Source organism: Xiphias gladius, chromosome 13 (genome assembly GCF_016859285.1).
Source record: "Xiphias gladius isolate SHS-SW01 ecotype Sanya breed wild chromosome 13, ASM1685928v1, whole genome shotgun sequence".
In the NCBI taxonomy this organism is placed as follows: Eukaryota; Metazoa; Chordata; class Actinopteri; order Istiophoriformes; family Xiphiidae; genus Xiphias; species Xiphias gladius.
In genome coordinates this window covers 1,326,856-1,339,671 of record NC_053412.1, presented here as the reverse complement: position 1 = coordinate 1,339,671, position 12,816 = coordinate 1,326,856, and the positions used below count along the sequence as shown (strand labels likewise).

The following is a 12,816-nucleotide window of genomic DNA, read 5'->3' as shown; positions in this document are numbered from 1 at the left end:
TTTAACGGAGCGAAGATGAGCCGCAGCCCTGTAGTTTTCACCCTGCGTGATGAAAGGAGCTCTCAGCAGGGACACACTTGCGTCTCATTTCCTGCTGTGAACGAGTTGCCTGATTTCGCTCTCAGGAGCCACCCTCGGGTTTTAAAACAACCCAGGGGTTCTCGTCATGTTGTAGAGGTATCACAGGTGGTTTCAGAGACGGTCAAGAGGCCTGAAGAGCACTCGAGCCCCCACTGACTGTTGATGGAGGTTCAGGGGACCTTTCATAGGATCTAGTGATTCTTGAGAGGTTTTTCAGAGGTCCCTGTCAGGGTCTAAGGGGTTCTATGAGGAGGTCCAGGCTCTGACGGAGGGTTTCATGTGTCATTGGTTGACAACTCTAGGCCCTGAGGTTTAGATATGTTTGAGAGGGGCTAGAAAACTTCCTTAGGGTCCTTGGTGGGATTCCTGTGGCTTTTGAAAGGGTCCCAGAGGTCTGTTGAAGGTTTTTTTTTTTTTTTTTGTGTGTGGAGTCTATGGGGTGGTTTCAACTTCCCCTAAAGAGGTTCCATGGGACCTGGATATGGTTCCAGGAGTCCGTGGGAGGGTTTGGGAGTTCTTAATAAGATCTCGGTTCCAGGAGTCTTTGAAGGGGTCAAAATAAAGATCATAATTTAATTTCCCAAAAATCCATAATTGGATAATTTATGACAGTAACTAATCAGATTTTACTGATACCTTTAGTTGTTTGCAGTCTCACAAACAAAATAATCCCTAATTAAATCTACTTATTTGATGTCCCCGACCCTGGGGAAGGTCTGGGTGTCATCCCTGTAAGTGCAATGGGAACCAGTCATCTCTACTTGAAAGAGAAGCTTTACTAGTCAACATCGAGCCACCGGCTTCAGAGGATTGTACACGCTTTCTTGTTTACGATAAAAAAATAAAATACCGAGCATGTACAATGGTTTCATCTATCACCTCGGCGCCGGTGCTTTCAGCACAATCGCATGAATGGAAATCCAACTTTCACTCCGGATTACTGTCAATCAGGCTGCTGCTGATTGTTCAGAGGGATTTAACATTGTAGATTATATCACACCAACTGAGGTTAAATCCTGAAAGGGCAAGCACGATTAATCCCGGACGAGTGAACTAGAAAAAGCTCCCTGTTTCACAGGAAAAGAATGCGAGGCTGCCGTTGAGCAAGGCATTGGTTACTGAGTTAGATATCTGTCTGGGGCTCAGATGATTCTAGCATCTAGATCTAGCGATAGCTTACCTTATTTGCCGTCTTTATTTAACCAGTGTTACTGTGTACTCCGTTGATGTGTGTGTATTTTAATACTCTTTAGGGCTGTAATACCTTGAAATGTGCTTTAATAATAGTTACAAAGCTTTAAAAGCACAAACTGACGTTAAACCAGTGTCACTAAACCAAGAAACGGGATGCGATGACATGTAATCACGACACACTAAACAAATCACTGTATAGTCCCAGCTAAAGATGATTAAATCTGCATTCACGGGGATTTGTCTGTAACAATGCAACAGATAACAGGGCAGGCACAACGGAGGTGGCAGGAAGTGTGTTACTGCCACCTAGCAGGAAATAATAGTGTGACCGATGAATAATTATGTAAAGATGAAGATTGAAAGTTGGACTGATCAGAGTCCTCTGTGGGGCCCGTAATCAATATCTAGCCGCGGGAAAGAATCCAGATCTTTGTGGTAAATGTTTCTTCGGCATTATTTCATTTCACAGCAACCAAGTGTGTCCATGGGGAAGCGTTGTGTGCGTGTGTGGGATGCTGTGTTTGTTGGGACCAAAGCCCGGTCCTGCCGAGGCCAAGCGTCCTTTTTCAGGTCCTGGTTGAGGTCTGGCTTTGGGCTTGGCTGTCCACAATGAATGGAAGTCCTAACGGGATAGCTGCACAAGCACTGTCTGTGTGAGTGTGTTTTTTGTTTGTGTGTGTGTGTGTGTGTGTGTGTGTGTGTGTGTGTGTGTGTGTGTGTGTGTGTGTGTGTGTGTGTGTGTGTGTGTGTGTGTGTGTGTGTGTGTGTGTGTGTGTGTGTTCTTCCGGCAGTGTCAGACCGATGGTTGTGGGAGTGAGTGGGGAAAACAAATTATTCACACTGTACAAGGTTGAAGTTTAATGGCAGAGTGACAAACACGAGATGTGACAGAATGAGTCCAATACTGTACGATACTGTACCCCCCACACACACACACACACACACACACACACACACAATGAAAACATGCACTCATGGGCTCCCACCAGGCATGTGTATCTCTGCATGGCCGCCCAGCTGAAACATGTAGCAGGGTTTAAGTGACATTAGACGTGTCTGTTGCGACGCTGTTGCCATAGTTTCATAAAGCTCTCCATAGCCAAAGGTAGTTGGGATCGTTCTGGGTATCCTCATGTCAGTTTTCACTTTCCGGTGGATTTGGGATCCTGTCCTGCCCGTTTGTGCCCCGAGGTACCGTGTGATAGAAGAACAGAGCGGCAAGAAAAAAAAAAAGTGTGAATCTTTTTCAAAAGGTCTGGTTTTCTGCGTTAATTGGCCATAAAACGTGATCTGAAGTGGAGGCAAACGCTTCGTGCTTACGATAATAACACACAAAACACTTATAATCTTTCGTGTCTTTGTTGAACACCTCCATTGAACTTTCACGGTGCTGGTGGAAAAAGTAAGTGGTCCAACCTCCTTTGGCAGCGACGAGCTCCAACAAGGTCTTCAGTAGCTGCGGATCGGACCAGCACAACGTTCAGGAGGAACCTGTTTGGCCATATTCTCTGGTGGGAGCAGCTCCCTGTGCTCGTTCCACAGCATCTCTGTTGGGTCAAGGTCTGGGCTCTGACTGGGCCACTCCAGAAGGGGGATTTTCTTTGTGTGAAGTCACTCTGTGGTAGATTACTTCGACGTTTGGCGTCATTATCCTGCTGCATCACCCAGCTTCTGCGGGCCGACAGCCACCATGACGTTCTCCTGTGAGATACCTTGACGAACCTGGGAATCCATTTTCCCCTGGATGATGACGAGGCTGTCCAGGACCAGAGGCAGCAAAGCCCAGAATCCACCGTACCTCACCGCCGGGATGATGTTGGTGTGCTGTGCCCTTTTTATACCAGACGTAGAGCAAACAACAGTTCCACTTTTGTTTCCCAGTAGTGCTGTGGAGTGTGAGGGCGCTCTTTGGCGGTGTCCCGTCGTTGACGCCACGCTCCGTGCAGCCACGCGCCGTGACCTGTGTAAGGTCGACTCGTGAACAGAGATTCCTTTAAGCCTTTAGCGTTGTGCGTTTGTGCCGCTGGAGTCATCTTAGCCAGGCGCCCGCTTTCTAGGGAGAGCAGCCACAGAACTAAATCGTCTGGATGCGACGAAAGCCAGTCTTAGCCTGTCTAGCTCGGCACATTGTAACAAACACATCCAAATGAATTACGTCAGTCAATCAGTCGTCAAAAATTAAGATGCCAGATGTCTTCTGCTTATTATTATTATTATTATTATTATGATTATTATTATGATTTATAATTCTTATTAATATTTCTACTGCTAAATCATTGCATCCATATCACTATTTTCCAAGTGAAGTCTGGTGTAGTATAATGAATAACAATGAATCATGAAACAGGCTTTTTTTCTTCTTTTTGGAGTAAAGTGCTCTTGCTTTCCCTGAAAATGTCTCGGGACACGCTGGGTCATCTTATGTGCTCTCACGTCGGTCCGCCGCTTCAGACTGGTCTGGGTATTTTTCTTTAGCCGTGGCGATAACACGGCAGCCACTCTCCCCCTGTAGCAGTTAGCAGGGAAGCAAGAGTCAAAAGTCGACACAGGTTGAAGCGTAGCAGCATAAGGTAAATGACAAAGCCTGCTGCTGGAGGTGAAGGTTAGAGCAACACTCACACGTTGAGCAATTTAGACAAAAGGCCCCTCTAGTGATTTTCCCCTCTAATCTGGGCAGGGGGAAGGGGATTAGATTTAATCTGTTGCATAGCGACTGTGACATCAGCACCGACCCGTTTCACAATGCATAATCACAGAGCGCTGTGCCATACTGCGGCTTTCTCCTTTACGTGCCTGAGCCACCGAGGACGCTGCAGCCGAAACCTCTGCGCTGCCAAGCACAGCCAAGGCAGGGAGGTTTCTGGACCTCTTGGTGCCCTGGACCAGGGGTCGTGTTCACAGAGTATTTTACGAAAGCACTGGGAGGCCTCCTGAAATCCCCTTTTCTGCCTTGGTTTCTTGAGGGTTCGCCAAATTAAATTGAAGACATTTCAAGACCTCTTTTTAATTCTACAGAGAATACAGTTTAATACCCTTTTCACTGTCGTGCCAGTCAAAGAATGACAGGAAAACAGTAGGGACAAAAAGGCCTGTAAGCATTCATTAAAGACACAAGTTTAACGACATTTATGTCACTTTTTGGTCAAAACTTCCCAACAGCAATAATTCCCCCTACTACTATTAATCGATTCACATGACCTGGACCGGGACAAGCGCCTCCTGACATTACCGCCCGCAGCAGGCCAGAGACAAGACTTAAAACTTTTTCTTCATACGTTTTTGAGACATTTTATAGAGATCTCTTTCTTTACACAGTGCACAAATTGTCAGGTTAAAAAAACAAAAAAAACGCTTCAGTGGATCTTTTTCAATCTCTCTGATCCTGATCAGGGTCCTGGTTGCAGTTTCTTGGTGATTTTTTTTTTTTTTTAGGTTGTTTAAGGTTTGGAAAAAGGCATTTCCTTTGGTGGAAAGTAACAAAGTACATTTACTCAAGTACTGTACAATCTTGAGGTACTTTTCCTTAACATGAGTATTTTCATCTTTATCATTTTTATTTACTTTATAAAGTTACTCTACTCTACTGTAACTGCTTTTCAGATTAAAATGTTACTTTCTATAAATGTAAGCTTATAAAATACATTATTAAAGTTTATCCCGTGGTCTCCAACCGTTTTGGATCGTGACTTATAGAAAAACAATATCGGGCTGTGGCTTCGTGCCACGCTCCGGATGTGTAGGAGCTGTGGTTTGGGTTAAAATAAGGATTTGATTACGGATAGAGGACCTTCATCGTCACGGTTACAGTGGTAAAGTCGCAGTTCAGGTCGTGGGGCGGTCGTGGTCAAAAGAAACGACGGTGACTGTTGGTTTCAAACGAGAAAGTGGCTGTCACAGCGCTCTCCTGTGGCAACCTCCCCAACCCCGACCTCCTCTCTACGCGGACTTCGTCGCTCTTCATACAACGTCAGCCGACGTCCTCCTTTCCTGCCGTAATGAATCCTACCAACACGAGAGGCCTCCTAACCATAAAAACGTGACCATGGGTCATAATAAGCCGCTTGCACAGACGACCTCTAGGGTCGTTTTTTTGGGGGGAGGAAAGTCTTGTGTATTATATTTGTAATTTTTACTTTATATTATATTTGTGGATTTTGGCCCTTCGGTGCGGAGTATAAGACATTTCCGTTCTGCTCCGGATCTAATCAGTGGTCTACGCAGTTCTGCAAAATGCAGCGTGAAGGATGCACGAGCTCCTTACTGCACGGCAGGGCTGCATACTGATGTCACTGCAGTTGTGAGTGGGTTTTTGGTTTTTCTTGTTTTGTTTTTTCCGACTGTTTCTTGGGCTCTGAGCATTCGCCAGGCAACCGGGCAACAGAGACTCAAGGGAGCAAGGAGGTGAAGGAGCGAATCTCACAAAAATGTCCAACTGCTGCTTTAAGTTCTTACTTTCCGTTGAATTTAGGGATCAGCTTTCAGGTAGTATTTCGTAGTGTCGTTGAGCAGATATTGTGTTACGTGTCAGTTAGTGTAGGTGAGAGTCCGGTCGTTAATTTCACTTCTCTGTTGTGATGCAGGAAAAATGTTGTGAAACACAAACCGCATCCTGCCGCATCCAGGGATCTGGATCCGTTAGATGAATCATTCAGAGGAGGACACACTCCAGCTAATTTGAGTCATGCCTCTTAGCTCCGGGGCACTGAGCAGTCATGCTGTTCTCATTGGTAAGACACCAGCGCGGGGCGACCTACACTTGCGGCCTCCCAGATCGGGAACCAAACAATCTGCTCGGGAGGATAATCTGATTATTTATGTCGTGGCCGTGGGGCAAAGCTAATACTGATTTGAGGTGACTGCTCTTTCACACAATGTGCCGCTGCAGGATCGAGGTTTTCCTAAAAAAAAGCTTCACAATGAGTAAAGATTCACCCTTAAAGTAAACAAATACTTTACAGTGCGACGGTCAGTTTGAATATTCGGTTTGACTTCATCTTTTTATGTGTTAGAGTCGTTGGCCCATTAAAAGTTTCTCAATGTACAATATATATATATATATATATATATGTATATATTTGCTGGCGCTTTCAATCATATTAAAAGATGAGGAAGGAGAGTTAAAAAAAATCTAAACTTTCTCAATAGCTATAATGAATTAAAAATGAAATCAACAAGAATAGTGAAATAACAACTTCCAATAACGAGGTGGGCTTTAATGATCTACTGATTGATTATTGGGTCATTTGTATAACTTTTCTCAAAATGATCGAGATCATTTATTTTATATCGGCCAATGTGGAGTTCCGTATTCTGGGTTAAATGAGTATCTTGCCACGGTAACGTAACAACATTCGAACGACTCAGTGTTTTAGAAAATTCAAACACTTGTTTTGCCAGCCGTCAGGAGGCTGTCTCAACAAAGGAGCAAAGCCTGGGGGAGCTGCAGTTGTGGTCTGCTGCTGTAACTATACTGGTTTTATCAGGCAGAACAAGATTTTATGTCTTATCATTTTATTCTTTTTAATTTTCTTTCCTTGTGATTGTGATTTTTTCAAAAACTCCTACATATCGATCTATTATCATCATTTGGGAGGATTTTTTATTTTTTTTTATTTTGATAGGGTAAATGTCATGACTTTGTGAATATAGTTTTTCATAATCTTGACTAATTCTAACTAATTCTGAGTATTTTGTTTTGTTATTCTATCATTCATTTGTTTTTGTGTTGGTTCGTTTTGGCATTGATGGTCTTCCGTAGCCCCTCCAGCGGACAGGAGATGGGTCCAGCTCAGAGAGGGGAGGCCCGGAGCTCCAGCTGGCGTGTGTCTGATGACGCGGGGTCAGGTGGCGGACAAATCTCCTTACAGAGGGCCAGGAATAGAAATACGCGGGGAGCGCAGTGAACGCCACACTCCGCTGCCAGCGCACCGACGAACACGGCAGCGGCAGCGGCAGCAGCAGCAGCAGCAGCGGTACCGCTAACGGCTCCATCGACCGGCTACCGGCCGGTCCCGCTCCCGGTCCCGGTCCCGGTCCCGGCGTGGGTGCATGTTCGAGGAATCGGCTTCCAGGAGGCTGTGAAGCGACGGCGGCGGCGGCGGCGGCGGCTCTCCGCGGGGTTCGTTTGCTCGACAGGTAAGACGGATCCGTGGTTTATAACCTCAAGGCAACCGTGCACAGGGCGCTCGTGCACAGGTGTGCCTTAGAATTTGAGAAGAACGAGATGGCGGTGGAATTTTAATTTAACTAAACAACAGCAATCATGCTGATTCCGTTTTTGTAGATCTGGACTGTAGAGAATCAAGACCAGAAGTTCCCACAGCTCAAAACTTTCATTTTGTTTTAGACCAGAAACCTTAAATATCTGTAGTTGGTTTTTTACCGGATGAAGGACCTGTTGAGTGATCGATTGTAAAGTGTCACTGCTTCATTTGTTCTGAACCGAACGAAGTGTGAGTGAGTCCTGACTCCCTGTGGTGTGAACCTGTGGAGGAGCTGGAGAAACAAGGATAGTTTCGTGAAAGCTGAACAGCTTTTTGTGCCTGTTTTTCCTTTTCTTTTTTTCCTTGGTACATAGTCGTTGTGCAAATGATCCAGTGTGTTTGTCGGCCATGTGCTCCCTGCGTTTTGTGTGTTTTACCTTCGTGGTTCATGTGTATTTAGAGTAGTGTCTGGGGTTGAAGCTTTCCTTCCGGGTGCTGAGCAGGAGCCTTGCAACAGGATTGAACTTTTAGAGCCTTTTTTCCCCCCACAGCTCTCGTCAAGAAATGTGTGCAGGAGATTCTGGACAACCATCGAAATAAGGCTTCTAAAAAAAACCCCAACCTATAATTTGTCCCGTTTTTTGATTTGAGTGCTTAAATGCAGCCAAACGTAGCCCATTCTCACTAAAACTTCACTCGCTGTGGTAAAATCCACAACCCATTTCACCATTCTGGCTAAATCCAGACTCTGCGCGCATGTCTCCCGGTCAAAAATCCCACTTCAGCATACCCACCATGTTGGAGGACGAAGGCGTTTCTACCGTCCAGCCTCAGATTAGCCCGGCGTCTCCGATTGTGTGTCTTCCACCTGATTACGGCCCAACTTCGAGCTATCGCCACAGGCTGCCCAGTGGCGCCGGCGCTGAAGCCGCACTGCGACTGCAGATGCATTTTATTTTTGAAGCGGCCGTGGCCAAAGAAGATGCGGCCGTAGTTTTTAGATGAGATCGCGACGCGTGGTCGCCGTGATAACGGGAACTACGGTGCGTTGGTCTCTCCTTGGAGCGCTATCAGTGGTGACGACACTTCCTGGGTGACCGCATGTGTTACAGCGGATAAGAACGGCGGGACTCGCACATTTGGCCGCGCCTCGAAGAAAAGCAGAGGAAAACGAGACGTTTTTCCGTGGCCGCTGTTGAGTGTTTCACTGTTAGTTTTCTAATGTTGTGAACATCCGTCAGACACCCGCAGAACCGAACTACAGATACCGAGAGGCCGCCGAGGAAAACGGGAGAGAGGCGAAGACCTGCGGGTAGTTTCGTTCAAAGAAAGTGAATTTAACATAAAGTTTCCCTCTTGAGTCAGTCTCTCGTAGTTTTATAAAATTGAGTGGATTCCGGTTGTTTTTTTGGTCTGTTGAAATACTGTCCAGTGTTGTGATGTGACCGGTCGTCCTGGTCGACAGTGGGGTCAACTAAATATTTCCCAGTGTTGTCATGTACCCCTTTTTTTTTTTTTTTTTATAAGGACATACATTCTCTATGTATTGTGGTTTGTGATTTCTACAACTTTTTTTGCAGCTACTTCACATGTTGATGGGGGTCATCTCTGGGGGTCATGTTGTAAGTGTTGTTGTATATCTTTTGAATAATCAGTTGGGGTTGAATCGTCTTTCAGTCCAAATAAAAAAGGTTTAGGAGCTTTAATGTAGTGTGCATTTACCCTCCATTATTCCATTTTATTCAATTTGTTATGCTACTGATCCTAAATCTAGGACAGACTCTGCACACTGCTACCTTTTCGTAGCAGTGCTACATGCTACTTCTGCTACTTCTGCTACATGTTTGTTTTTGTTTTTTTTTTTTAAATCAAGGTTTTTCTTTATGAAGATTTGTATTAGTAGGCTGCGGTTCACGGTTTGGCTTCAGTGTGTCCTTTCTGCCCAGAGTTCACGTTGTGAGGGAATGATTGTAGGCTCGACTTGACGACTAAACGTAGAGCTGCGATGATTTGTCGATTAATCGATTTGTCAATTAACATGAAATTAATCAGAAACTATTTTGATGATCAAATAATAACTTTAGTCCTTTTTTTTTTATTTCAAGTAAAAATGTAGAGCATTTGCTGGTGTCAGATTCTCAAATTTAAGACTTGAATCTAATTTTTGATATTAAACTGAATGTGGTCGAACAAAACTAGACACCTGAAGACGTCACCTGGAGCTGTGGGAAATTAGAACAGGTGTTTCACACTATTCTGGTGCGGTAGCCGTTTTCAAAGTTTCCAAACCTGGGATGGACCATGTAAAACACGGACCAGATCCAAGACAGACCGGACAAATGCCGGGCCTGAAAAGTAGCTAAAGCTCAGCACTTGTGGATTTGTGTTTAAAACCCCCGGATCCTGTTCAGAAAAATACGAAATCAGTATTTAACGGATGGGGGAAGCAGCAGGGAACTTTCCCTGCCCTGCACTGTTTAACATTACCAGAACTGTACAACACGTCCTGTCTGCTGTGCGTTGGAGTGGAAAATCCATTCGGACATATACAATTCAGTACCACGTGGCTGGTCATGTGTCATATGACCCTTAACATCATACGTTCGTTCATTATCTGAGGGGGCCAGGGCAACAGGGGAATCTTGTCTCTGTACAGGCCTCGGAAAAAAGGTAATTTAATTAACTACACCTTAAAGGGCAAAGACGGGACTGAGGATGCAGAGGCTTCTCTCCTTTGACCGTTTGTTCACTGCACATTATTCAAACCGCCGTTCTCCTAGAGCCGGGCCTCCTGTGTTCACCGCTGCCAACGGCGGCATCCGAAGCGACTTACATCTGTATTAATGTACACATGTATTCATCTTGTTCGCACGTCCGAAGTTCCGCGTGTCACTTCGACGTGTGGGCAGGAGGAGGCAGGGATCATCCACCCGCCGCCGGCCCTGCCATCACTGGTCGTCTCAGTGCAGCAGCTGAGCTCCAGCTGCCCCCCTTTGACGTGGCACGTATTGATCACCGGGGGCAGCAGCTTTGTCAGTGACGGCCAGCCAGACAAAAGAAGACCGGCTGTTAAGATTACGTTCAATTTGATGAAAGGCACGCAAGGACCAAAGTCCAAGGCCTGGACTGGACTCTGGACCGGTTGGTGTCGACTGAAGGTCCGCATTCCACGTTGCCCCCTTTCCCCTGCTCTCCTCCTCATCCTCTTCTTTGGAGGTTTTTGGACGTCGGGCCGGCACCACAGCCGAAGCCTTATCCTTTTGAGTTTGAGTTTGAGTTTACCGGCGTGCCGTGTTTTTAGCCGTTCCAGCAGCAGCTACCACTTCGGACCAGACTGAAATATCTCAACAACTGCTGGGGATGAACTGTAATAACTCTGGTGACCCTCTGACTTTTCATCCATCATCAGGTCAGCATTTCAATTTGTCCAATGCTTTGATTTATGGCTAATTAACTGCGAGACTGTCGCTCCCATCAAGCTGCCATCGCTCATGGGCTGCGTTTGCCTCTCACGTGTTTCCTGTCCTTCGTCCTGCCTCGAGACATTCTCTGGCCTCACACACCCTCTCTTCCTCTCACACTGTCGCCTTTGTTTTCTTTGTAAACGGGAGACAGAGCTGTAATTGCTGACAAAGTGGACTAGCCTCTAGTGTGACCCTTCTGCCCCGTTTCCGGATGTAAACGCGGTTTCTCCGTGTGCTAGTCGCTGTTGGCCGTTGAACATGCCTGAGTCAGTGAGGCTGACCCCTAGTATTAGGGTGGTGCCATGTCAGTCGATCAGGAAAGTCGCGATGAAATATAAGTCGAGGTTTGTGCCGGCACGGTGACCCGTTGTGTTGCCCGCATATCACCATTTACACTGCAGCGCTACAGTTCACCAGACATTCCCCGCACAATCTCACCGTACTTCCTGACACCGAGCGCAACAAAGCTTGCGAATACCTCGGATCCCCGGAAGCTGGACTCCACCTGAAACAGCGAAAACTACCAGTTTCAGGATGCAGATACAGTGCGGCCGGTGGCTACTGCAGAAAAAGGACCATGAATGTCGTCGAAATGTGGTTTGAAAGTCAGTAACTTAAGCAGCATCGCTCAACAGTGATGGTTTGGTGACTCGGACCTGATCCCTTTTAAAATGGACCATTGTCCTCTCGGTGTTGTCATTATGTTTCTGTGTCAGTGTGTGTCAGCCTGTTCTTGATATGATAGCCGTCCGTCTGTTAATTAGTAACAGGTCAGCGTGGACACAGGATTGTATAATGCTGCAGCGTTGATGCGAAAAAACATGTGACTCCCTGTGGATCGAATGCCCCTGTCTGTCTGTTCAGATCAGTGTTTCCTGCCCGTTTGTGCGCTGCCGTGTGTGTGTGTGTGTGTGTGTGTGTGTGTGTGTGTGTGCGTGTGCGTGTGTGTGCGTCTGCCTGAGGCGCGGCGTGAGCTGCGATGGGCGGAGGCTCTGACCCCTGCTGGAGTGGAGCTCCGGAGCGGCGCACATCCTCCAGATAAGACTTATCGCTGCTGGATCTGCACGTGGCAGTTGAAGTCGTGGCCACGGAGTCCAGCAGACCGTCTGACAGAGACGTCTTGTTCCTCCGTTACCCTTACTGCCACGTGGAAGCTTTAACAGTCACAACGTTTCAGAGAAACAAACCCAAATTTCAGGCATACCGGTTTCCCTTCACTTCTGCGAGGCTTGAAAATCAGTCCGCGGGTTTAGGGAGACGGTCCCGACCACAGACTCTTCGATCGTTCTCGGCTGTTGGAAACAAAGCCAGAAGTAGCGGGAGACTTTCATAGAGCATGATGGATGGATGGTTGGGCTCACAGAGTGTGTGACAGACCGCTGTTGGTTTCCTGTTTCCTACCAACAGTCAAAGTTGTGTGTGTGTGGGTGTGGGTGTGGGTGTGGGTGAGTGTTTCTCAACCATGGCCACCAGCTTGAACTAACCTGAATCAAGAAGTTTTGGGCCCTAAAGCTTCAAACTGCGCCTTTTGATGGCACCGCCACACCTCTAGACGGACGTCATCAGGCCGCATCGTGCTTTAGTTTACAACGCTGCGCTAAAACATTCGCTCAAAAAGGGACTCGGAGGGATTCTGCTGTCAGAATAGTTACTGGTTCATCTTTTGTCCAGTAGGAAACACACATCTGGTTAGTTGGTTGATCAACAAACTTCAGAGCAGCTTGGACGGAAAGTTTCAACATCTGGCATAAAACGTCCACTAAAATCTGTCACCAAGAATGTTTGAGGCAGGAAATATTAACTTTTTTTTTTGACTAGAGTGAAGGTTTAAACTTTTGCACATGAGATGTGGGACTTTTTCCACAAACTTCGAC

At 46.4% G+C, this 12,816-nt stretch overlaps 1 protein-coding gene across 1 annotated transcript in view; it reads left to right on the top strand.

Moving 5' to 3' along the window:
* The first annotated feature begins 7,019 nt into the window (after window positions 1-7,019).
* Window positions 7,020-12,816, top strand: part of LOC120798363 (prolactin receptor-like) — a 37,542-nt gene continuing 31,745 nt past the window's right edge. The window contains exons 1-2 of the mRNA XM_040142613.1: window positions 7,020-7,114; window positions 7,219-7,410. Of these exons, the coding sequence (XP_039998547.1) occupies window positions 7,020-7,114; window positions 7,219-7,410 (287 nt within the window). The remainder of the gene's footprint in view (window positions 7,115-7,218; window positions 7,411-12,816) is intronic.